At 37.0% G+C, this 26,770-nt stretch overlaps 1 protein-coding gene and 1 long non-coding RNA gene across 2 annotated transcripts; one reads left to right on the forward strand and one right to left on the reverse strand.

Annotated features, from left to right (window-relative positions):
- Positions 1-5,884: 5,884 nt before the first annotated feature.
- Positions 5,885-19,297, forward strand: LOC133714864 (NAD-dependent malic enzyme 62 kDa isoform, mitochondrial). The gene is made up of 19 exons (XM_062141124.1): positions 5,885-6,264; positions 6,560-6,656; positions 7,273-7,391; positions 8,161-8,328; positions 9,122-9,250; positions 10,532-10,592; positions 11,602-11,705; positions 11,827-11,910; positions 12,193-12,299; positions 13,178-13,289; positions 13,821-13,934; positions 14,255-14,320; positions 14,853-14,925; positions 15,044-15,130; positions 16,716-16,770; positions 16,897-16,968; positions 18,072-18,134; positions 18,261-18,375; positions 18,903-19,297. Exons 1-19 carry the CDS (start codon positions 6,079-6,081, stop codon positions 18,975-18,977), a joined length of 1,887 nt encoding a protein of 628 aa, XP_061997108.1. The 5' UTR covers positions 5,885-6,078; the 3' UTR covers positions 18,978-19,297.
- A 635-nt stretch (positions 19,298-19,932) lies between these two features.
- Positions 19,933-21,386, reverse strand: LOC133714865 (uncharacterized). The gene is made up of 3 exons (XR_009848830.1): positions 20,830-21,386; positions 20,652-20,706; positions 19,933-20,481 (listed from the first exon to the last, which is right to left on the reverse strand). It is a non-coding gene; the product is annotated as an uncharacterized LOC133714865 (long non-coding RNA).
- Positions 21,387-26,770: the final 5,384 nt, after the last annotated feature.

The raw sequence follows: 26,770 nt of genomic DNA on the forward strand, positions 1-26,770 counted from the left end.
CATTATTTTTCTTCCACTCATCATTTCACTCTTCTTTTTCTTCCCTATATAAACACCTTCTCTTCTCATTCTAAATGACACATTCACATTCAACAACAACATCTCTAAGATGATCTAAGTTCTCTCTAGAGCAAACCTCTCTAAGAGCAACTCCTCTCCCTCTCCTTCTCTTTCTCTTAGCGGTGATCTCACTCCTAGTCCTAGTCTTCTCAGAAGCCGACTTTCAGTGCCACCAAACCCTCTGTCAACGTGCTTCGGTCCTAGTCTCCTCGGGAGCCGACGGTAGTGCCGCGACCACAACGGTTACGGAACCAGCCAAGCAAGGGTAACGCCCTAGCAACCCAGCCAAGCTAAAGTCACGCTTTAGCAAGTTCTCCTCACTTCCCGGTGGTTCTCGCTCTGCTCGATCTACAACATCGAGTATCGATTTGGTGATTTTCAAGAAGCTCAGCAAAAGTCCTCACCACGAGGCACAAAGAATCCCACGACGAGGTTGGTGCTCTCCTCGTCCACAATTGCTTGAAAGAAGTCAGGTCAAGGGACACCCCCGACGACCGCACCCGAACGGTGCTGGCACGCCCGCGCAAGAAAAGAGACTGTTGACCAGCTGCAGCAAAACTGGTGCCAAACAATGAGCTTGTTTTCTTGAGATTTATTATGCTCTATGAGTTACGAGATTTTTAGTGGTTTTCCTTCCCGAGGGCTTTTAATAGATTTTTCAAGCTATTTATTTATGGGTTATTGGGTTGGGAAACGATTTTCGGGAAGTGTTTGATTAAGAAAATATTATGAGAATTATTGATTTCGAATATCAGTTGATACGATGATATACGAGTACGGAGGATTTAGCAAATATTTGAGCATAGTTGAATTATCGAGATTTATTGAGTTTTGAGCTTTTCAGCCTTGAAGTTAGATTGAGATTTCTTTCCGAAAGCATTTGTTGATTTACAGAGTATTTGATTTATGCTTTCGAGGATTTATTGAGATATTGAGGTTTGAGTTAGCGGGATAATCCTGAGTTATGCTTTCAGTGGATTATTAATGTTTTATTGAAGTAACAGCGAGTTTCTTTCCGAAAGCAAGTAACTGAAAGAGGTTGTTTCCAATTTATTGAGGAGGCTATTCAGTTTATTGAGAAGGCTATTTACGGCGCATGCGCATATTACCTAGTTGGCAGTCCCTTCTAGGTAATAATCTGGTTGGCAGTCCCTTCCAGACTATATTCCGGTTGACAGTCCCTTCCGATGCGTCATCTGGGTGGCAGTCCCTCCCAGATGGCATGAGATGGTTAGTTGGCAGTCCCTTCTATCCACCGCCTCCTATTCCAGTTGGCAGTCCCTTCCGATGCGTCATCTGGGTGGCAGTCCCTTCTAGATGACATGAGGTAGTTAGTCGGCAATCCCGTCTACTACCTGTGGTTAGTTGGCAGTCCCTTCTACCACCACCTCCTATTCCGGTTGGCAGTCCCTTCCGATGCGTCATCTGGGTGGCAGTCCCTCCCAGATGGCATGAGATGACTAGACAGCAGTCCTTTCTAGTCATCAAGCAAGCCTTTTGAAAAGGATGTTTTTATAAGGATTGAGGATGAGATTTTAAGAGATTTCAAGATGTTTTATTTCTATGCGATTAAGATTGCAATAAAGATGATGATTAAAAGTATTTTTTTTTTTAAGATTATTACTGCATGCGAGATTTTAGAGAATAACTTGGGAAAACATTAAGTTTTACTTATTCATTCGAAATTACTTATTTTACGTCCACTCACTCTAACGGTTTTTAAATGTTTTTCCCTGGGCCCTTCGGTTTCAAATGCCCAGTTTGCAGGCCAGTTTAGCTTGAGGTCGAGCGTACTTGGGGTTGAGGCATAGCTGTCATAGCTTCCGCATTATAAAAGTATCGGGCCTTTATCTTGTATTCTACCTTTTTGTACGCCTAAGAAATAGATTGCTCTGATAACCTTTGAGATTAATATTTTTAAGTTCAGAATTGTTTGTGAAATTGGGAGGTGTTGTGATTTAGGGAGCATGGTGGCTCCAGAAGTTGTGGTGGATTATTTTAGAAGTGTAAATGTCTTTCTACAGGTTTTTGGGTAGTCCACTTTTAGAAGGAGTTCCGCCAAATTTTTTGGTAGAATTTCTTCTAAGGTGGGCCCCGCAGGGCCACTTCGGATTTCAAGGTGAAATCCGGGGCGGGTCCTGTCACGACCTCACCTCCATACTTCCACCCTTACTGGACGGAGACCCGCCCCCGACCATAAACCATTCTCCACCGCAATCCAACAAGCCACCACCATGCTCCCACAAACACCACCGCACTTCCCCAAAATCCACCACAAGCCAGATTTGGCACACCCATATCACACCATTGGGGAAAATCACAAAACCTCCTATCCAGCCGCCGAGAGCCCCTCCACCATTGATCAAAACCTGGTGCGGCCCAACTAGAGAAATCTAGCCATGACCTTCGTCCAAGCCCTAACCAAAGCAAGAAGCCAATCCGAAGAACCCCCTCTGCCACCTTGACGAGAGAGACACCGAGAGCAAAAACCCCTCCTACGAGAAGTCCACACCATCGAGGAACAAACATAACCAGTCTGGCAGCAACCATAGCACCCCCATCACGGCTAAAGACCAACGCCAGAATGATGGCACCACCAGACGAGGACAGTCGAACACAGAGAAACCAAGATTTTTGCAAGCACGTGGAGCGCGTACCAAACCCTCCATTTTAATCTCTGTTTTATCTTTTGATGGACTAGACGAGTTAGGCTATGTGAGCCCCCAATCCTGTCTATTTGGTTAGGTTTAATGAGGCTATTATATACTCATTGATTGTAAGTTCATTCAGTTGAATAAAATAATATTTGATAAAAAAAAATATATTTAGATGTGTTGAAATTTTGTATATCCAAATGGTAATTTAAAAAAAAAAAAAAATTATAGTTCACCTTGATTTTTTTTTTCCTATAGAATTTATGTTTTAGAAGTCATGTTAATTACATGTAAATGGTGTTGCCCAAATCAAGTTCGGCTATTTCTGTGGCTTCTCTATCGCAAAATTCTTCTGCACCATCGTGGCTAGTAGGCGTGGTGGCCTGTGTTATACCAGTTCGATTGCCTCTTGATGTGAAGCTTTGTCCAGCCTATTAGGGCCGTCATTTTGTGGTGGCTTATCTAGACCAAGGTGAGCGCATCTCAAAGGTAGAGGGGTGCTAACAGAGGCGTTGGTAGATCTGGTTAACTCGTGGAGAGATAGGGTTTGTCTGTGTCGAGTCAGGTTCTAGTCGCGTTTTCTCTCCATAAATGGTTGCACTCTCGGCGTGGACATCTTTTGGCTGATTGGCGTCTAATGATGGTTTGGTGGTAAAATGCAGTGGTGAGAAAGAGTTGTATTAGGGTAGATGCTGGGCTAACACTTTGTTAGACCACTTTTTGAGGAGCTGACATCAGTCTGGCTGGGTATACGGACCCTCGTCACCAGCAGGTTGGAGGCAAGGTGTTGGGTTGGTCTGGCGGCGACAGTAAGGACATACACTTGAGCTTGGCCTCTGATTTGTTTTTCAAATCTAGGTTTGGGCCTTGTTGGATGGTTTAGAGCAGTAGTTCTTGGGCTTACCAACTTTTGGTTCAAATTTGAGATCCCAGTGGATTTGGGCCCTGTTTTGGTACCTAATCTCTTATTTTTATTGGGATCATACTTGCGAAGAATTGCAGGGCTTTATGGGTATGAGATTGTCAGCAAGTATGTATATAGATTTTGCGGAAAAAAAAAAATTTATTGTCAGTCTCTTATTAGTTTACTGCCCCTGAGCTTTACTTAATAGGTGGAGTAGTATTGCGTATAGTGGTGTCTCTTTCTTGTGGCCCTACATGGCGCGTCACTGTGTAATTCTATTTTTTTAGTTTTTTTATTGAATAAAATGGCTGACCTCCTTCGAATATAAAAAAAAAAAAACACTACATGGAAATATTAAAAATGACATGTATTGATATTTTTTTGAATGAAAATGTCAACTCTATTAATAATAAGAAAGATTACAAAAGATAGATGTAGAAACTACATCAAAAATGAAAAAAGCGACAATAAAAGATTGAAAATAAAACCTAGCATAGCTATAGCTGGATGCAATAATGCATCTGAAGATGCACCAGATGTAATCCGGGCTATTTAAAGAATTACTAATGGTATGACCGACCATCAAAGTAACCGGTGATATAACCACCCAAGCATATTCCTCGTATCTCGTACGCCGAAAAAAGAACAATCTTCCACCTATGTTATTAATAGTATGACCGACCATAAAAGGGCAACCTTCTAACAATATAACTGGTGATATGACCATCCATGCATCTTCCACGTAAAAAATACGCCAAATAGAGGATAATCTTCCACCTGAAAAACAGTACCACATATCCAAACAATATAGGCCCAACCCAAACCCAGAGACCTAGCCCAAATCAAGGCCCGACATGTATTGATATTTGTGTATGTTCGTAATTCGTATTTTATGTGTGAATTTTTTAAAATAATTTTTACTAAAATTACTGAATTATTTACGTACATTTAAATTTTTTTTTTTTGAGAATGTATATATAATTTCTGTACTGAATAGTGAGAATGTATATTTAATTTCTGTACTGAATAGTACTAATTATGTCCGATGATAAAATAGAGCTTTGACACCGTCGCGTTTGTGCTAGGTACCAGAAAAAAAAAAAAAAAAAAGCAGCCCCACGAAGGATTTGCTCTGCGTATTCTTTAAAATCATCTCCAACGGAGTGGTTATTTTCTACGTGGAGGCCTAACAACTATAAATGACAGATAAAAAATAAGTCCAACCCATATGTCATTTGCCACGTGGATGACAGTTTTGTTTCAATCTGTCAAATTTGACAGAGGCTGAGTCTTCTGTCTTTTAATTTTTTTATTATTTCTCTCTCTTCTTGCTCTTTCATTCTCGTCTCTCTCTTTCCTACCCAAACCAAAGCCAAAGGCTGTAGATCTGCAATTTTGACATAAAAGAAGCATTACTACCTGAAATTTTAAGAGTATATCAGTAGAAATCTGATTCCAATAAGGTTATTACTCGAATCAAAATTTTGATTGGTGTACCCAAAGCATCAGATCGTTTAAAGATGTGAAGATCAAGAAGGGGAAAAACAGTTTGGGTTCAGAGGAAGAAGATGATTGCTGGGTAAAAAGGTCTCTGCAAAAGAGATGGATCAAGAATACCTACGCCCAAATAGTACGTCTATGGCTGGCGATGGCGATGATTGATCAGTATTTGAAAAAAAAAAAAATGAATACGATGGAGAGATTAGAGAAACAACCCAAACAAGAAAGGAAGATAGAGAAGGAAAGAGAAAACAGTCCAAACAGATGAGATGAGATCTAAAAAGGATGGTCGATGGTCCTCCACCGTCTTTGATCAGAATCTTCTTAACTTTGGTCTGCCTTATTTACAAGATTAATTGATGTTCAGAAAGATAGAGAGGAAAAGAGAGAAGGAGAATGAAGAAAGGAGAGAAGAAAGGAGAGAAGAAAAAAACAGAAGAAAGGAGAAGAAAGTAATAAAATAATAATGTTTTTTTGACCCATCTATTGGAGTAGAATTCTAATAAATGTCAAATTGCCATGTTAGCACTTAGCAGTCAAATTTAAATTTGACAAAAATCAAAAGACATCTATGCTGGAGATGCTCTAACGCGTGAACATTTAATTCGTGAAAATGTCCGATGGGCCCACCCCAACACGTTGCTGGTAAGAAAAAGGAAAAGTCAGACGAAAAATCACACGATGGGGCAACAGAAAAGTATTTACTGCTCGGGCCTTCTTTCTATTTTTGTTCTCTCTCTCTCCCCAAAAACTAACCAACCAACCAACCCCAAAAGGCGTTTGGCTCTTTCTCTCCCCAAAAATTACCCAACAGAAAAAGGCTAAAAGTCGAGTCAGTCTCCCAGTCTCTGGAGTCAGTCAGTCTCTGAGTTCCAATCACAATAGGGCAGATGCATCGCAGAGACTCCATTCTGTGATTTCTTGGGGTTTCTTCTTCTTCTGCTTGTTGAACTAGACGACATGTCGCACTTCAAGTCTCCGATGAGGCTGTCTACGTCTCTGATCAGGCAGCTCAAGCAGAGAGTCAGAATGGGCAGCAATCCTCTGCAGTCGCACTCCAGATCCTTCACCTCCATCGAAGGCCACCGCCCGGTCATCGTCCACAAGCGCAGCCTCGACATTCTTCACGACCCTTGGTTCAATAAAGTACCAAATCTTTTGCATTCTCAATTTTTATTCTTCTTTTTGTTTTTTTTTTTTTTGTTTTGGTGAGTAGTACTGAACTGAGTGTTGAACATGTGATTGTTTGTCTGACAAGAAAATAATTCAAATTTGATTTGTGTTTTGTGTTGAGTTTGGGGCTTGATCATGGCTTTTGTGTGTTTACTTGGTTTTTTTTTTTTTTTTTTTTTTTTTTTTTTTTTTAATTTTTAATCATTTTCTTGTTTCTAATTTTGTTTAGTTTGATTCATGAGGAGTTTTATCTTTGAATGATTTGTAGGGGACATCATTTTCCATTACAGAGCGAGATCGTCTTGATCTTCGGGGACTTCTCCCTCCAAATGTCATGACATCCGATCAGCAAATTGAACGCTTTAGTAAGTCTTATACTTGTCTAGTCCTTTGTCTGCTCTTGAGGCTTGAGCTTTTTGATAATGTGATATGACTGGTATCAGGTTTTCGTGAAAGCACGACAGAAGTTGTGTAATGTAACCTGTTATGGATTTCACTGTTCCTTGGAAAGAAATTAGTTTGCATTTGCGTCTTTGCAGGTTGAATATTTTGAGCATATTTTTTCATGCTTTGATTTTGGGTGGTATTTGGCATCCACCAATTCATTTTCCTTCATAGAACATAAAGCATATTTGGTCATTAGAGTTGATCTACAGAATTAAACAAACAGTTTCATGGTTACTCAGTTGCAAGAAGTGGTTATGTTATACTACCTCTGTTTTTGGTTTCTAGAAGCTAGTCTGCCATAGTGTTTATATGCTTCCGAGTCAAGAATTTAAGATTACCAGTGTAGGAATACTTTTTGCATATGTAGAGATTTTTTTAGCAATATACTGAATGGACTGCATTCTTACGTTTTAACCCTCGTAATATATTATTCGCTGCTTTAATCATGTTTTAGAATGCTCTAGAACATTTTGTTGCCATATGAAGTGACTGATTATTTCAGCAATAAAACTATGGAAATTTGTTAATTGACAGTGGCTGACCTGAAGACACTTGAACATAAAGCAAGAGATGGACCATCTGATCCAAATGCTCTGGCAATGTGGCGAATATTAAACAGGTTGCATGACAGAAATGAAACAATGTACTATAAAGTAAGTAACAAACTCCTGTATTTATTAATCCATGTTGAGGTGTATAATCTAGTTGATATTGGTGTGTAGCATTTGTCTTCTTCAGATGATAGTTTGATATATATGCTACCAAAGGAGATATTGTGTCTTGATCTAGCCCCAGAACTCATGAGAAAATTTCTGATGATATCTCACTCTGTGTCAGATAGTAGGAAAACTTCTCAGTTTTACAAGAACATGTGAAGATATATGTACTTTTAAGTCAAAGTATTTCCAGAGTAGGTTATTATATATCCTTCACAAGTGAACTATTTTCCCATTTATGGATTTGAAAAACTGGAGCGTGAATTCGAGTTTTGACTTTTGAGAGTTGTGACTTTAGTCTCTGTTTTCGTTGTAGTGGAGAAAATTTTAAGACTTTTTACCTAAAGAAAAATGCTTAAAATAAAAAACTAGGGAAGACAGGGAGAGTCTGTTGCTTGAAAATCGTTAGAACATATTATCCTCGGTGCTATGTAAAACCTTATATTAATAACTTCACCAGAATCTAGTCAGCCAACAGTGATCCACCGTATGTGACTAAATCTTCCATTACACTAAGTCTCTTCCATTAATAGAATCAGCAGGTCGATTTCTCCTTGTTTTGGCTTAGGGTGTCTAGAAAATTATCACCTCAGTTACACATGCATGTACATCATTCTTTGACTGCCATGCTGCTTGGGTAGGTTGAAATGTTTAATTTATTAATAAATTATATTTTATAAAAAAAATTCATCTCTGAATTTGACAGGTTTTGATTGCCAAGATTGCGGAATATGCACCTATAGTCTACACTCCTACTGTTGGACTTGTCTGCCAGAATTACAGTGGTTTGTTTAGAAGGCCCAGGGGAATGTACTTTAGTGCGGAAGATCGTGGAGAAATGATGTCTATGGTTTATAATTGGCCAGCTGATCAGGTTTTTAATCTTCTTCAATTGCCCAATTAATTGTAGGACATATTTTATATGAACTACCATCATGCAACTACTTGACATTGGTCTTTTTTCTTTTTCAACCTTTAAAGGATTGGAAAGTGTTCACTTTGCTTGTAACTTTATCTGTTCTTAATACTATCTTCTCCATTTCCACATGACAAAAGATCTTTTTTGCCGATGAACTTGGAATAATCTGGCTGAGAATTCAAGCTTACTCTCAAGTATTGGTTATTAGTTTACTGACAGCTACATTTATTTCCTCCAAATTACACTTTTCTCAATCTCATAGTCGGTCAATTGAATATAGTTCCAGATATTTTATTTTTGGTGTTTCATTTCCCATCTTCTCTGCGTTTGACTTGTGTATCAAATGAAATGTCAATATGTTTGTTGGTGACTTGTTTAGAAGTTCAGTGGACTATTTTGTTTTCTTTCCTTTGAAAACTTTATGGTACAATCTACACAGTATTTCAGAGTGAGAGGTGTGCATCTTATGGCCACGTAGAATAACCGTTTTGAGGTTAATATATGTTTGAAATGAAGATGTCAAAAATTTAAGTTGTGTTGAAACAGGTGTGTTTTTTATTCATATTTATAAGAGAATGTTGAAGGTGGAAATAAAATTACACAGGTTAACCTTGATTACCTTCCTCTCATTTTAATAACTCCTTAATTCTTGGATATGAAAAGTGAATACCATATGTGGATTTCATTGTTGCTGTTTCAGAAAAAAGTGCAGCTTAATTTATGTGCTCAACCATGGATTCATTTGCAGGTTGATATGATTGTTGTCACGGATGGGAGTAGAATATTGGGTCTTGGAGACCTTGGAGTCCAGGGAATTGGAATCTCAATTGGGAAGCTGGATTTATACGTTGCTGCTGCTGGAATAAACCCTCAAAGGGTAATCTACTGCTCATTTTACATCCTTTTCCTCATGGCTCATTATTTAATTTTGTTCTTTATGTGTTTTGTTTTTCACCATTTGCATCTAAAATATGCCACAGTATTTTATTCCTTCCAGTAGGATTGTAAGTGATGTATTGCAATTTTGTGCAATTTTGCATCAATTGTCCAATGTTATCAAGGTGATCTTTATATGTTGGACAATTATTGGTAAACCAATCTACAAACGTGCTTTAGTGTATGGGATCCCTTCTAGTTTATAGTGCTCAAATTTGGGTGGGACTGATTCGTATTCTGCATTCTCAGTGTGCTAAGTTTAGAGAATTTCGAAGATAGGCATGCCGCAGTTTAGGAAAGAAGATATGGGTGCCTCACTACCTTTCAAATAAAGATGTGCAACATGTGGACATCTTAGGAGATCAACCCTCTTGGTACTTTGTGGGGTCCATCTTTTAAGCATTTTAGGGACATTCATATTCTTCATAGATGGTCAACTTGTATGTACTTCTTTGTATGTTGTATCTTTAATAAAAAGAATCTCCCTTTCAAAATAAATAAATAAAAGGAATCTCTGTTATAAAAGAAAAATAATAGAGGAGACTTACATTTTTCAAAGTTCAAGTACAAAATGGTCATAATTACTGTGAACTGTTGGGTCTGTTTTATATATACGCAGAGCCATTCCACTAAGGGATCCCTTCTTTTGTGCATTTTGAGGGATCACTTGGGGCACCCACTTTCCCATCCCATTTTGGCAATCCAATTGTTCAGTCCTTGGTCTTTCTACATAGATCGTGTCTGCAATAACTGAGCCTAGTTGGCTATGATTAAGTTACTTAGATCAAATATATGAACAAATCAAATTTGTCCATTATGAACCGTTCATTCACAATGATTAACAATTATGAATGCTTGAATGATAATTAATGGTTCATATTGGACAGATATGGTTTGTATATATATTTGATCCAAGTACCTTAATGATTGCCAACTCAGATCAATTTTTGCAGACATGATCTATGTATAGAGACCTAAAACCCGAACGGTCGGCTTGCTGCAATGGGATCGGAAACTGGGTAGGACAAGCAGTCCCTTAAAATGACCCAAAGAAGGGATCCCCTAGTGTGAGGGCTCTCATATCTTTGGCAATAGTTCTTTATTGGTTTTGGGTGGTTCTGCATTGTTTTGATCATTATATATTCATCACTTCATTTTGGTGAACTTTCATGTTTATTTGTACCAAACATCATTTTCACCCCTAACGTTCCACGCAATATAGGTACTGCCTGTGATGATTGATGTTGGAACCGACAATGAAAAGCTGCTAAAAGACCCATTGTGTAAGTGTTTCCTCATCCAGTCAGACAAAAGACTATTTTGTACTAGCACGACATTATAATTATGGTGCTATAAATAGATAGTTGATCATATTGTATTTACAGTTATATATTACATTTTTTAATATTTATTTATCAGAAGCAATATAAAAATTGATTAAGTCATTTCATAGAACAGCTATTATATGAAGGGTATGAAAATATGGGCAGGTACATGACAACAGAATAGGCACTCAACTAGTGTAAAGTAACTTCATCTTGCTGATTTTTGAGGAAAAGAAATCCTTTCATCTTTCATGCCTTCATTTGCATTAAGCTCCTGCTTATATCTCATTATTTTATATATAGGTGTTTCACCATCGGTTGATGCCCGTTATATTGCAAGTTCAGTGGCTCTTATAAACTTTACCTACATCTAATTAATGTAAATTTTAATTCCACCATGCATTGTAGAGTAATGAATGAGCCCAGGGAATGTTATTTTCAATACACTAATCATTATAAAGAGGTGCAGTACAAGAAGGATGGTGCTGCATTCCTGTAAAACATGAACCTATTGTAGTTGTGAGAAATGAGAACATACAAAATCTAACCCAAAATGCTAGAGTTTCCAGTATGATTATTTGATTAACGCTCATTTATATAAGAACTCCTAATCAGTTTCTATTGATTGAACATGTCTGTAAACCATCTGTGGCACTTAGATGTAGAAGTAAAAGGAAAGACAAAAAAATGGTTAATACCACCGGTCAAAGGAAAGACAAAAAATCTATGCTTGATAACCAACTTTGTCAAGCACATGTTTGTAACATTTGATGATTCAGTGCCTTTCTCTGTCTGTGTAATGTGCCTTTTAACTTTCGCTTCTGAGTTCCATTTATGAGTATGAGTCACTTCTGCTTATACCAATGGCATTGGTAATTTTATATTTCACATAGTATTTCCCTCACGTACATATGTTAAGTTGATCTGATCACCAGAGCTCAACAACCATTCTATTCTATATTATTAGATTTGGGATTGCAAAGACACCGTCTTGATGGTGATGAGTATCTTGCTGTTATCGATGAATTCATGGAAGCAGTTTTTACTCGTTGGCCGCATGTGATTGTGCAGGTAATTTGGACTGTCATATATGTTTACTTGGTAACTAGAAGTAGAAGATGGAATTCATCAGTTCCCTTTTTACTTTCTCCCCTCTTTCTTTTAGAAATACTTACATTACTTTTTTGTCCAGTTTGAAGATTTTCAAAGCAAGTGGGCCTTTAAGTTGTTACAGCGTTACAGAAATACTTTTAGAATGTTTAATGATGATGTTCAGGTAATTGACTTTTCTTCTGATTGTCTTTATTAGAAGTTGATGTTGCTTCTGTACTGTAATCTATTGGATGGCCTTTCTGTTAAGTTTCTCAATCCATAAAGATAGATATACAGTTCTAAATAGAGGATTTTCTATCGACATTTTATGCTGTACACTTGATAGCCAAGCTTTGTTTATTTTTATCTCCTTGGGTTTTCTTATTTGATTATGTCCTAGGCTTTGGTTTATGGAAATAAAGTAGTTGTTCTATTTTGGTATAATGTTAGTCAATTCTTCTTACAGGGTACAGCAGGAGTTGCAATTGCTGGGCTTTTAGGAGCTGTAAGGGCACAAGGGAGTCAAATGATTGACTTCCCCAAACAAAAGATTGTTGTTGCAGGTGCTGGAAGGTTAGTACTCATCTTTAAAATGTTCACTTCTGAATAGTAAAGGAGGTGAACACAATAATGGTCTGAGGATGCTTTGATGGAGTGGTAATAATTAAATGTATATGTGAAGTTAGACTTGCCAAGTATTGACGGCAAAAGTGAACTTATGGCTTAATTATGTGACATGAAGTCACTTTATGGTCACATTAAGGGTTTTTAATGATGATTTACTATGTAATTGCTAGACCAAACTACATGATGTCCATGAGTAATGTCTTTGAAAGTACCGTGATTAAACTTAATTAATGTAGATAATTTGATAGAGTTGGTAAGTAGAATTTTTATTGTTGAAAAATAGCATTTGTCATCCTTTTAAATTTGTAGTATGATCCGAGGACAATGGTAGAATCATTACGTTTCTAAACTCTTCTTCAGATGACTAATGACTACATATACCTCATCTGTTGTGAGGTTGCTGCCCTTCTATGGTTCTGCACTTGGAATATTTTTTCCTTTTCATCTACTTAATGTTTCACATTAGTGTTTTTTTTTCCCCTTTCTTTTTGTCTTTTAGACAAGAAACAAAGACTTTATTTTAGTCTGAATTTGTTATCTAAGTGAACAAATTGCTGATGAGAAGTTGGTGGTCCTTTGGATGCAGTTATGCACCAACAACTCTAAACAATAGTGTCCATCACTTTGTTTTTGTCTGTCAGAAAATTTAGGGTTATTAAATACGTTTTATTTTTTTATTTAGTCATTGATTATTTTTTATTTTTAGTGGGTTTATTATTTAGAATTGCATTTATGCATGTTTATACTGCAAAATAAGGGCAAAGACTTACTGTAGAAAGATTCAATTATCAAGCTCTCATTGCTTAATCTTTGCACTGCTGCAGTGCAGGAATAGGGGTTCTAAATGCTGCACGGAAAACAATGGCAAGGATGTTAGGAAATAATGAACATGCATTTGAGAGTGCAGGCAGACAATTCTGGGTAGTTGATGCCAATGTGAGTGCCATGCAATGCCCTAGAACTGTCATATACGCCAGTCTTGAGTCAGATTTCTGTTCAGTCTTTGCTGAAATATTTGTAGTGATCATTGCCTTTCTTAGTGACTTCTAAGTTGGTCTCCTTATTTAAAGATTTTCTTTCAAGAAATGCATATATCATATTCTAAGTAGTGATTAGAATAATGAGGAAGTATTATCTTACTTTGGGATGCGAGATATGTGACTATGGCAGACTTCAGAAAAACAATTAAAAAGAGTAAGGGGGCGTTCTTAATTTGTCACCGCTCTATCGCTTGCATATTTTCAGTAACCTTAATATATGATATGGAAATGTCAAGTATGTGGACTTCTGTTTGTAGCTTGGTTTAGTCATATAACCTAATGGTGGGTAGAGGGCCTTCTCTGTACATCTTCTTTATATATATTCAAAATAGTGAATCTTGATACCGAAGGAATTTGTCACATTGCCCTTTTGAGATGCTTCACTACTAGCCAGGCAGGACAGTTAAGCTGGCTGTTATGTCTGCAGGGCCTGATCACAGACGAACGCGAAAATGTTGATCCTGATGCGCGTCCATTTGCAAGGAAATCCAAAGAAATTCACCGTCAAGGATTGAGGGAAGGTGCAAGTCTTGTGGAAGTGGTACGTGAATTTTCATTTGCCGTAGTATGGTAATTTCATCATCTTCTGCATACAAGATCACATGTTTAACACGGTTGGACATACTGAAGATATAGCTATGAACTTACTGAAGTCATTTACAAACACTTAAAATAGTTATATTTTCTACATCCTCATGTTACATTGGGGGATAGAACCCTGACCTAGCATTATCCTGACCCGATTCCCCACCCTCCCTCACCACTTGGGCTAACCCCAAGGGTGTGTCTAATTTAAATTGTATACACTGTCATTTTGTTTAGCACACTAATGATCATGGCTTCGTAATCTTTCTAAACCAGGTTCAACAAGTGAAGCCTGATGTGCTTCTTGGACTTTCTGCAGTCGGGGGACTGTTCTCAAAGGAGGTATATAAAATGCAGCCCTAAATCAACTGGTTTTTCTGTTAGAGCTTTTGAGTTGTATGGCCTTTGTTTGCATGCTTTGAAGATCATCTGCATTTAAGTAATAGGTATGCACTTCAAGAGTGACATTAATGGGTTCTGATAAGTAATGGCATTGCTTTTGGAGTCTGTTACCTATTTGATCAGAAAGAAATGCTTCACAATGCTTTACTTTCTCTGAGTTTCAACAAAATTTACATGGCACGCCACGAAGTGAAAATAATGGTTAGGAGAAAATGAGTACCCATGAAGTCCTTGTTCATGTATAACATTGAATGTTTGTAAGTAGTTTATAAGATGCTAAGAGTTTTGCACTTTTACATTCCAAGATTGAAACATGATGAAGAATGGTTTTTGTTACAGAATTCATAAAGTTCTACTCTCTCTCTCTCTCTCTCTCTCTCTCTTCCCTCCCCCTCCCCACCCTCTAAATTTCAGTATTCTGCTAGACCTAGCTACTTCTTGTCAAATTGATGTCAAGCAGATAATTTTTTAGGTATTAGAGGCCCTTAGAGGTTCAACTTCAACTAGACCAGCCATCTTTGCAATGTCAAATCCAACAAACAATGGTAAGCTTTTAATTTTTTTAGTTTAACTCAATTTATTTATTTTGTTTGAGGAGGAAAAATTTGGAATGGAATTCAGATGAGTTCATTGAGTTGACCTATGATATTTTATTTTGGGCAGCTGAGTGCACTCCTGAAGAAGCATTTTCCATTGTGGGGGACAATGTTGTTTTTGCAAGTGGAAGTCCATTCAAAGACGTAGATCTCGGTACGTGTTTAGACAAATATATGGTTTGTCTAGATATCTCCTTATTTTGACTTGAATATGATGTTTGCATTATTAACGACATGCATCTCACCATGTAGAACTTGTTATCATTGTGGTTCTGGCTTCTGATGACTATTAAACCTATAACTAGGTAAGGTACTGATATTTAGTAAAGGAAAGGATTGGAACCCGTATTCTGAAAGCGGGAGAGATGTGGCACAGGTGGTTGTTATGAGGCACAGTCTTTGCATCATATTCTTTTATAAATGCAAATAGGCCTTTACCACCTTAGTTCATTCATGTGCGCTTTGGGATGATAACATTGGATAATCCCGAAGACACATGTGATAAATAGTAAATGATATAGTAGATGCATGCCTTAGAAAAAAATTACTGTTGGTGGAGGTTGTGAGTTCAAGGACCAACATGCAGGAGGGAAAATAAAAACAACAAAATCCATGGATTATTTCTTAAAAGACATTGATTTCCCATACACTTGCTGACTGTCATAGTCTTATCAAAGAAAATGGGTCCAATATAAGATTGTAATCCAAGCAGAGTGTTGGAGAGTTGAGCTAGAGTTGGGACAAGATACATGTATTCCTCACCCTCAGAAACATGCATTCTCTCCCCAAAAAAGACAGAAACATGCAGATGCTTGCATCGGAAATAATAAAGAAAGTAGTTTTTTGATATCGTTTGGCTGCTTGGTTTCATGAAAGGTGATGTTAATTTAAGTTGTCTTTATTCATCTAAAAATTATCTAAATTCTTGAGGCCTTGTAGCTCTGTGGTACATAGCATTTGTCACCACACCCAAAGTTATAGCTGGAGCCTTTGCCCTCTTCTCTTGTATGAAAAGAAATAGAAGAATGTTTGAAGTCTATGATGGGGCAGGGGTTGAGCTTTGGGAGAGTAAGATTTTGATAGCTTCTCGGGTATTTTGAGGGACTGGAGAGCAGCAGCTGTTTAGTAGTTATTTTAATTTTTCTTCGGTTGTTTTTATGGGGTTCTAGTTGGTTTTGCTCTCTTCTGAGCTACTGCTGCATCTCTGCTATGTAGATTTCTTGTCTGCTGTGCTTGTATCTGTTTTCTGTTTAATAGTATCTGTTTCATTAAGAAAAAAAGAACAGAAAGGAAGGAAAATGGAAAAAAAGAGCTGGCCTCTTTCCTATTAGAGTATAGAAGAACACAAAGTGTTAACTTGAATACTTTTTGTGTGCTTTACCTCCTTTGTGAGCTTTACCAACCCATTGATCATTCTCGTATTAATTGAGGGAGAAACAGAGAGACCTATTTTCTAGTGATAGAAGATGATTTCCAGCCCTGTTGATTATCTTAAAATAGCCAAGTAGGTTTATGTTTGATAGGGCAGGAGGAAGGGTTAGACCCATAGTGTGCTTCCATGTTATCTGGGTTTCGAACCCTCACTATTTTAAGGTTTGTGGAGGCCCGGCTTCAAGCCCTGGTCCACTAAGTGGGTTGGGGGATCTCCTCCGATTAAAAAGATAGACATATTTGATTTTTTTTTTTCTTATAAGAAATGCACTACATAAACATACTAACAAGATATCTATTCTTTGCAGGAAATGGCCATATCGGGCACTGCAACCAGGGTAACAACATGTACCTTTTCCCAGGGTTAGTCTTCCTTTTCACTTTCAATCATTCAAAGGAGATCCAAATGTTTGACTATCTTTTTTTTTTTTTTTTGAAACAAATGTTTGACTATCTTAGTCCTTCTAAATTCGTGTTGTCCTCATGCAGTATTGGACTTGGTACTCTCTTATCTGGTTCCAGAGTTATCTCCGATGGGATGCTACAGGTGGCAGCAGAGTGGTATTTTTCATACTCTTGTGACTTAACTTTTACTGCATGACCTTTTAACACTTTGAGCTCAACTTAGAAATGAATTTCAAACCTGTTTCGGACATTTTCTTGAATTATATGTGATGCCTTATCATCACTGAATTTGTTAAACTCAATAATTATTTGGTTAACAGTGTGAATTACTAATTGGAGAGGGCCAAGATCCATCTCTTGAAATGCAAAACCTCCTTGAAAAAAAGAAAAGAAGGAACAGTCAATTCCTATTAAATATAAAAGTTGTATGCTTACCATTTTCACAAACTTAAATAGTCGTTTCTCCCCCCACTGGTGTGTATTGTGCAAGTCGCAGGGGGAGAATGTTGATCATGTTTTCATGCACTGTGAAGTTGTTGTGTTTGTGGAAAAAGCTTTTTAGGGAGGCTGGAGTGATGTTATATTACTCAGTAGGAAGGGTTGATTTGCTAAGCCATAAACCTTCTGCTTTTGGCAAAGGAAAAAAAGGCCAAGGTCCTTTTGGGGCTGCGGGGTGTTAGCTGTGCTCTGGGTGATTTGGATGGATAGAAATAAAAGAATCTTTGAAGTCTATAGCAGTGAAGAGGTGGGATTACTTTGGGAGAGACTTAGGTTTTGAGTGTCTCCTTGGGCTTCTGTTTCAGGGTAATTCAGGAACTATAGCTTATCTTCTAATTTGTTAGATTGGAAAGGAGCTGCAGTCTAGGCTCCATCTTGGCTGTTTGCCTAATTTTCTACTGTGTGGACTCCTTGTCCACGTTTTTGTGTTATGCTTTTCTTGATTTTTTAATAAAAAGCCTTTTCTTTTAAAAAAAAAAGTGTAATTGGACGAATTGAAAGGACAAGGAGGCTCTATCTCATACACCAGTGATATTTGAAGCAGAGGGATTTTAAGGATAATATGGTAACTGCAAGTAATTGCAGAGAATTTGAGAGTTTTAAGTGAGAAGGACACGTTTACTTGCTTCTTATCATTAATTCTATTAAAGTGAGGAACCACTTATTACAATAGTATATGTTTTCCTTCCTTATTTATGATCATATGCATTTTGAGTTATGTTCAACTTCCTAGAGTTCTGACAGTCTATTGAAAACTACAGCCTAGCTGCATATATGACAGATGAGGAGGTTCTAAAAGGGGTTATATACCCTTCAATATCTAGGTACAGATTCAATAGTCTTTATTTCATTGTGTCCTTTCCCCGGTATTTATCCCTTCCTGAAATGAAAGGATTTGTACTTAGAGGTAATGCTCATGTTCATTCAACTGATCTGATTCATATTTGCAGCATACGAGATATAACAAAGAAGGTGGCTGTGGCTGTAATAAAAGAAGCCCTAGATGAGGATCTAGCAGAAGGGTACCGTGAAATGGATGCCCGAGAGCTCCAGAAACTCAATCAGGTATGCTCGAGCATCATTGACCAAGTTACCCAACCCATCTGATACTTCGACACTGAATGTTGTCAAAATCTCTTTGAAGCCCAGTCTAACCTTTTCTTTTTCAACCAAAAAATGAAAAGTTTGCTCATGCATGTCATGGAAGTTGGTAAGAGAGTCGGTAGTGGGGTTTTTGCAATCATCAGTCCAAAGAGAATAGCAGATTTGTAATTGATTAAAAAAATATATATATATCATTGTAGCGCAAAAAGAATATAATAAAAGAAGATTTTTCTACTAGTGTGCCATCAAATCCAAGTTAGTAGCTGAAGTGAAAGGAGATTTAACTTTCTCATTAAAGATTGCCCACATTATTAAGTACGGCATATATTGGAAACAGTAAGTAGGTTAGACTCATCCATGTTTAATAAGCCTTTATTCCGATGTTGTATATCTATGCTGCAATTCGCTGGTCTCTATCCTTGTGGATATTCTTGGTGCATGATTGTTCATTCTGGATTAGTAAGTCATTGATTTTATTGTGATTGCAGGAAGAAATTGAAGAATATGTGCAGAACAACATGTGGAGTCCAGAATACCCCACACTAGTTTATAAAAAGGAATGATCAGTCATCCTCAGAGGAGAATATAATCATAGTTGTTGTATGTACCCATTCTTTTGGTCAAGTTACACATTTTATCACATTGCTCTTCTATTTGAGCATGCATCCAATAACTTTCTATAATGTCATTGTGGTTCTTTTGCCATAGATCACTATATATAAAATAAAGCTGCCAGAAATTTTGTGGATACATATAAAAGTCAACACCCTATTACCTTGTTCATAATTAGGAATTAGCTGCGGTGAGATACTTTCTCATCCCCAATGACAGCATCCTGCTTTGTACGATGTTAATGTTAATGTGATTCTTACAAGTTGAAGCATTTCTGCACTTGCATTTTATGGTCACAAATCAATGAGTCTTTGGTATCTTAACCAATTCAAGGTAAGTACTAAATAATTCTGTGTCTTGAATGCGCTACTTGTTAACTGTGGTTTCTCATCTCTCTAGATGTCAATTTTTACTATTATTGGAATATTCTGTTTTAATATTTTGATTGAAAAGAAAATTTTATTTATTTATTTTTTTAGAGAAAATGTCTAGCCAACAAGTCAGAAAAGTGTCACGGGATTTCTAGCCAAAAAAGGGGTGTTGCTTCACATGAATTCGGGGCAAGTTTGTGACATCTTCCCTACTCACAAGAGGTCGTAGACCTCTCATCCATCGTACTTCTTTCTTCTTTGGTGGTTCTTCTTGTGCTCGTTCGCTTAAACTTCGCTCTGGCCTGCCTGACCTCTTCTGAGATAGTAAGATTCCCATTAGAAGAAGGTAAAGCCAAGGTAGGTTCTACATCCAAAGGTAAAGCCAAAATATGTACGTGTATAAATTCGTCTATAGTTCGTTAAAACGTTTCACAAAGCATTTATAATTAATTACATTTTAACTGTAAAAAATCATTCATATTTTTTTTTTGTTCAACATAAACGAAGAGTCTGGTTATACATTTTTCGAAGATGACATTGTCATGTCCATTTTTATTGAACAATTTTCCGCCTCCCCGCCGCTGGCAAGTGGAAATCTCCGACGAGTGTCCCTACTACCCCTCTTCAAAGATGTTATAACTGACGGCGATGGAAGAAGAAGTTACTGATTTCGTTTTGCAGTATTTCATTTTGTTCCCAGTATGTTTAAATTTGATTAGTTTCTGTACTGTTGGTATGAATAATCATAACTGTGATCAAGTTAGGTGTTGTGCCTGGTATCTCTTAGTTCTTTTGTGGTATCTTGACGGGAAGATTCTCCACCTTGATTGTTGCCAATTCTTGGACATTCATCATAAAACTTCCACCACCATCAATGTCGACAACAATAGCATCTCAGACTCATTTTCTGGATCATAAGCAACCCAGAAGCAAATAAGCCACTATATTTCATCATAAGCAAGGCAAGGTTGACCTGTCCATTCTTAAAGATGTCCTCTAGAGAGTATATCATCACAGGGTCATTTATGAATAACAACCAGGCGTTCCATAAACTTAACAATTAACATTGTCTTTAATTCTTAACCTGTCCAATAAAATGATGCCAGAAAAGAATTAGCAGGAAAAAATGTTGGTGGTAGAAACAAAATGAACACCGAGGACATGATTAAGAAGGCCATGGTTTGGCCATAAGCAAAATGTGGTAAAGTCTATGATATAAAGCAAATAAGCAAATGATCATTTATTCCCACTGACCTTATTTTCACAGTCTCCAGCAAAAGATGCACCATCACAATATCGAACCTCGACTCTGTTCCAGTTGAAAAAGTCTGTTAGTATTTATGAGCCTTTCAGAATCAGATTACTAATTACTTCATAAAGAAACCTGTGGGAAAAGTAGTGCTTTATGCCCTATGTACAGCCAACTATATACCAGGGTTTTCACTAGCTTTGTTGCTCAATATCCCTGTGAATGGTATCTGCTTCTCCATATATGCTGATAAACTGCGAGCATGCTTGCTTTTGTTGTCTTAAAGGTTTGGGGTGCTTCATCAAAAATCCTGGACAATCCAGTCTACATAGTAAAAATTAGCATCAACTATTGTGCTGTTCTGTGGGGGTATATAGTCCAGAAAGATATTGGGATCACTTGCTAAGACCTTTTTGGAGGTGGCCAAAGCAAGTATTAATATGATCATCATCAGTAATTGAACCAACCTCATAGTCATAGCCATATATGGTAATTTGTAATGGTTAGGAATAAATATAGTGCTGGTGGTGATGTATATGTTTTGTTTGTGGTTAATTACTGACTTGGTATTTATAAGCTAGTGAAGAGCTGCTTGGTTTCTATTGTTGTTGTCATACTGTGGGTGATGGAAATTTCTATGTTGCTTCTCTGTTTCTTCTTTTGGACTATGCAAAAGCCACAAATGAGAAGCCAGCATAGTTGTGTGTGGAAAGCTGTGTACAGCTAACTAATGAAGGTGATTGAACTCCTAAGAATGTATGGATTCAAATGCATAGTCTGACCATGTACAGTCCTATGAAAATGAGTGGAGTTGCAATAGCCCTCGAATCCAACTCTTTTCCTTTGCAAAGGCAAACAGCATACTTGACATGAAATTTGATAAAATAACAATTTATCTGGTTTTTAGACCAAGTGAAATGTTGCACTTGCATTTTGCTACAAACATATCACAACCTATAGTACATACTCGAGCACATCTAATTGACCAATGGCTTGTTTGTTTGGGAGTGTTTTTGGCAATTGGTATCACAACTTCAGCTGAAAGTACGAAACACACCTATCGATATGGCCAAAACAGTAGCAGTTTTCCTTGGAAAATTACTTCTATGGCAAACTTACTTCTATCATATGATTACTAAGCATGGGTAATACTATGGATTACAACCCTGATCATTCATGGATGCAACATTTGCTTTAGTGCAACTCTATCAGTGAGAAAGCAGATACTGATATGATTTTTCTTGGTAGTGGCACTAGTTTCATAAGATCTGATTTATTCAAATATGATCTGATTAATTCAAAGCCTTAAGAGAGCTGTAAATTTTGTAAACCCTTTAAGAGAGCTGCAGTACATGTACAAACTACACTAGAAATTTGATTTCACTGATAGATAAGAATTGATTAGAGTACATGTAGAGTATTTGCCAAATAGTTGGCTGCAGAATAAAAAATTCTACATGTAGGAATAAAAAAGAAACTACAAGATGTCAGAAAACTGATACAGGTCACCACTACCCCACCACAGCAGAGGGCTTGAATGGTTTTCATCAGTGTAGAGTCCATTAAGATCATCTGACTGTACATCTTTCTAGCTGATAACTTATTGTTTTGGCCAATGAATGATTCATTCAAGACCACAGAAAATCCCAGCAAAATAGGAATTAAAAAACCACAAACAAGAAACATAAACATTGACAGCAGCGAAACCACTAAACTCAGGTCACTTCCTGAGAATGATCTTCAGGAGGAGGAGCAGGAAGACCATAATTCTTTAAGATGTGAAAAAATGTGGATGCATGTAGAGTGGTTAACCCAGTTTTCACATTCCATTCCCATTTTAGCTAGCTGTACAAGCCAAACCACTGTAGCTTTTGCCTTTCTCTTCACAAAACTGAATCTGAACTGCAATATATCCTGCTGAAAACATCGAGTTATTTCACTATAGTGACCTAAAGTGTCTCATAACAGCATTAAATAGACTGTTCCAGTCTGTTTCAACTACGACAGCTTGAAATCCAGACTTAGCCTCGGTCAAACCTCATAGGTAGCCAAGGCCTCAGATTGAATAGAAGAAAAGACAGAGTTGGGTATTGTGAAGCCATTATCACATTGCAGCAACAATATCTTGCAATACAAACAAAGGTGTGAGAGCATAAAAAATTTCTCACACTTAGTTTTCCATATGGTAAATGCCAGCCAACGTAAAATTTCCTCTTGCTCACCTTTATCAATAGTCTGCTGAGAAAAGACTTTGCTGATCCAGTTATCAACAGTGGTGACGTGAGACAAATTAACCCCATAATAATTTAAGTGCTGAAACATTTAATAGTCAAAAAGGCCCTGATTACAATATTAGCAACCGCCTTGTGTCCTTAAAATGCAGACACTTAAATCTGAGGAATGTGTGCAGAATTGCAGCTCTGTGTCAAACTTGAATATTTCAAATAAAGTGATTGGAGAAATCTCATGTTAGACAATGTAAGTTCAAATTAGGTTGACATCATGCTTGAACCTACCATAATAACTATAGACGTGTTCAATATTTAAAATCAATAACTGTAGAAATGGGATTCTACACCCCATGTTGTATGACATTTCAAGTTCTGAGATTAAACAAGAAAGTTCAAATAAGTTTCAATGGAACTATACAAAACCAGAGAAATTCTTCCATCAAAATACACTTGAATTAACCTTAGGGATAGAATAACATCAACTGATCACTATTTTTGCTCAAGTGAAATCAAGATCTATTTCAATGCTGTTAAATAAATGCGTAAACCATTGTCAGTGTAACATCATTTAGCTTCATTATTTTTAGACTTGTACAAAATTATGTGAATAGAAGTTCTTGCTGTAGAAAATGGAATCAACAAAAACTAGCTAGAAGCTCTTATCCACCGTTCTTAAAGTACCACAAAAATCATAGCCAACTAGGCACTAGCTGCTCATGCTGTACAGTAATGGGACCTGGGGTGTGAGGCCTTCCTGCATGACTGATTTGATCTGATTTTTCCTAACATATGCAATGGAATGTAGTTCTAAAATGTTCTAGGATAAGGCCACACTGCAAATATTCTAAGAAAGGTGCTTTTTTGCAAAAAGAATCTGTCTTACAAAAGGACCTTCACACACTCCACCAATGACAACAATTGATGTTTCTGTATACAAAGAGTTTAAAAATATAAACTGATATTCTAAATCTGATTCTCACCTAGGCTTGTGTATCAGCCCTTAATTAATTACTCATATCAGAAGAACCATCCAAAATTCATGAAACATAAGCTTGTCCTATTGAACCTTAAAGTTTAGTATCCATATGAATCTACACGTATAGAAGTTTGTTGGACACAAAGTATAGATTGAGCAAATTACAGAGTAATTTGTAAGTAATATTAGCTAAATACATCTATTACTATGAACATATGTACAATTGTACAAAGTATGATTGAGAGGGAAGAACTTTACAGAGAAGATACTCAAACAACAACAAAATTGATCATAGTATCCCCGACAGGTCATAGTCGTTTCCGCTGAACTCTTGAAAAATCTGAGCATAACTATTGTTGAAAGAATCAAAAGGCTCAGTACCTAATAGCCATGACTCAAGATCTTGAAAAGGTAACATATCCACCAATTGGTTCACTGTCGAATTAGAACCTTCTAAAGTAGTAGTAGTTGTTGTATCATCTGAATACGTCTGATAACATATTTGATTCAATTCTTGGTCATTCAGCAAAACATCTTGGTTGAATAGCTCGGAAGAATCTAATGATGCATCAATTGACACATCCACGCTAGTACTCCCTTGAGGCTCTCCTTGATCCTCCTCAATATTTACAACTGGTACTTCCTCCTCCTCACCAAGTACTTTGTGTTGTTGTATCTTGGGGTGTGATGAGGAAGTAGTGATTGAAATGTTTGAGCTTCCCTTTCCGGTGAGGTCTTGTACAAGCATCTTGAAGCTTGAGCTGTCAGTGATGTAGACTTTTGGCTTCAAGAGTCTTATCAAACTGCTAAGTTCCTTCTTTTCTTTCTTGGATATTTTCACTGATGTTTGGCTTACTTTCATCCCCATAGTTTCTTACAATTCTAGCTAGCTGTCAGCCTTGGATTCACCTCCCAGATATTATGCTAAAGCGGACAGTTCAAAGAGCTATAAATATTAGGGCTAATGATGAAGGAGATTAAGGTTTGAAGGTGGTGGAAACAGAATAAGACACAAGACATAGAGATGCTGACAATGAAGTTAGTTTTTAAATATAAACAAAAGAAAGCTTCATAACAGGAATCCATGAAGACCAACCTGAAATCATACTCCATCTCATTTTCAGAGAATGACCCATCAAACTTCCGAGGAAATGCTAGGGTTTGGATTTACATGGAAAATGTAGACATTAATAATTAATTGGTCAATTCAAGATGATGGTTTTGTGTACTGTATGCCAATTGTAAAAGAATATACAAGTTATATAACACTGTATGCCATATGGAATAGAGTAGCATTCAAGGCACGCTGCCAATCAACTATTCAAAGCGATGTCCTCCATCACCCTGCTTAAGCCAATATATATATATATATATATATATATATATATATATATATATATATATTTAAAACTATATGTTATATAGATAATGCATATATAATATATATATTTTTTTAATAGGGAATAGTAAACAAGGGAGGGCCTCAAATATGAACAGGGAATGTAGTATTGATTTGTTTTGTTAGAGGCCTTATTTCCCATTAAGATGTGCAATTACAACAGTGATATTTGAATGTACTAGCTAGCCTCCATGTCCGGCCACATCCCATTCCCACGTCACATAAGAAATCCAAAATTTGGCTTTGGCTGTCTTATTGCAAATCACAGTGTGTTCCACGTTGCAGTAATGCAGATAGATGAAGTGTTTAACAAGTCATTTTCTCAGCTGCTTTCGGATTTGCTTGGTCTAATATTGCAGTCTCGTGATCCTCAGTTCCTGACTGATTCATGACTGATGTCTGTGCAGGCCATGCAGCCCTGCTTGTGCTTGCTTAGGAGAATTTGCAACAATCGATGTCAAATCCATGGTTTTGGTTAGGGACAACATTATAATCTAGCATTTTATCCTAATTAATCTTGTATAACATTCTCACACGCATCAGGTTAATGTAACTGGTTTTACAATGCATATGCATAATACTATCGGCGTAATGAAATGAACTGTAATAAAGAAGCATGATTTGGAGTTGCTGTGTTTTTAGTTTTATTTTTACAGGAAATGGATAGTATAGCATATGAAACCAGGAGCAGATAGCAATTTCACAAGTTTGAAGAGGAATTAATATTGATCTATCAATATGCTTTAATTAATTATTTGATGTTGTAACCAACAGAGAAAAACAATTCTAGTTGATATGTTTAGTGGGGGAAAAGGCGTGGATAGGTGGATCGACAAGAATCACTTTGTGGCTTTGCTGATTTTAGTCGACTTTCCATGTGTTTGTGACAAGCTCTTGGTGTGTGGAGAATTTTCTTATCACTCATAAGATTCATTTGTTCACTTCTGCTATTAAAATTGGAAATCAAAGGTTTTTGGTCACATTCTTTACATACTTGATTAGCTGGCTGGAATGGACGTTCTGTGCAAAAAGTATGCTGCTTATCTTCATGAAGGTTCAGCTCACTCTTGATATAATCAAATTTTGAAGGAAATCTTTCGGATTCAAAAATCTAGAAACACTTGGCTCAAGCAAGGGGATAGCAACGCCAAGATTTTCTTCAGCTAATTTATCTATCATTGTTTTTCCACTTGAAAGTTTTGTTTAATGGCATGGGGAATCACCTTATGTTCCTCCTATAATTTTATTGTGGATTTCAGGAAGAAACTGAAGAACATATCTAGAATAAACATGTGGATTTCAAATCCATGTTTTTCAATGTTACAATCTACAACATTCTCAAATCAGGACAATATTTACTGATTTTCAATCAAATACTATTCACATTTTAATAGAGATTTGCATCGTCCCGGAGGGGGGGGGGGGGGACACATAATACCTGGACCCCGAGCCTGAATGATTGCAGGCGTCTCATATAACCATACATCATTAATAACACTACTTCTAGCAAGGTGAGCA

The sequence above is a fragment of the Rosa rugosa genome, chromosome 6, assembly GCF_958449725.1.
Source record: "Rosa rugosa chromosome 6, drRosRugo1.1, whole genome shotgun sequence".
In the NCBI taxonomy this organism is placed as follows: Eukaryota; Viridiplantae; Streptophyta; class Magnoliopsida; order Rosales; family Rosaceae; genus Rosa; species Rosa rugosa.

Bases quoted from the DNA above. Each gene is read 5' to 3' on its own strand.
- LOC133714864 (XM_062141124.1), top strand. From the start codon at position 6,079: ATGTCGCACTTCAAGTCTCCGATGAGGCTGTCTACGTCTCTGATCAGG. The intron at 10,593-11,601 runs GTAAGTGTTTCC...CTATATTATTAG, and splicing joins GCTGCTAAAAGACCCATTGT to ATTTGGGATTGCAAAGACAC. The intron at 13,935-14,254 runs GTACGTGAATTT...TTTCTAAACCAG, and splicing joins GTGCAAGTCTTGTGGAAGTG to GTTCAACAAGTGAAGCCTGA.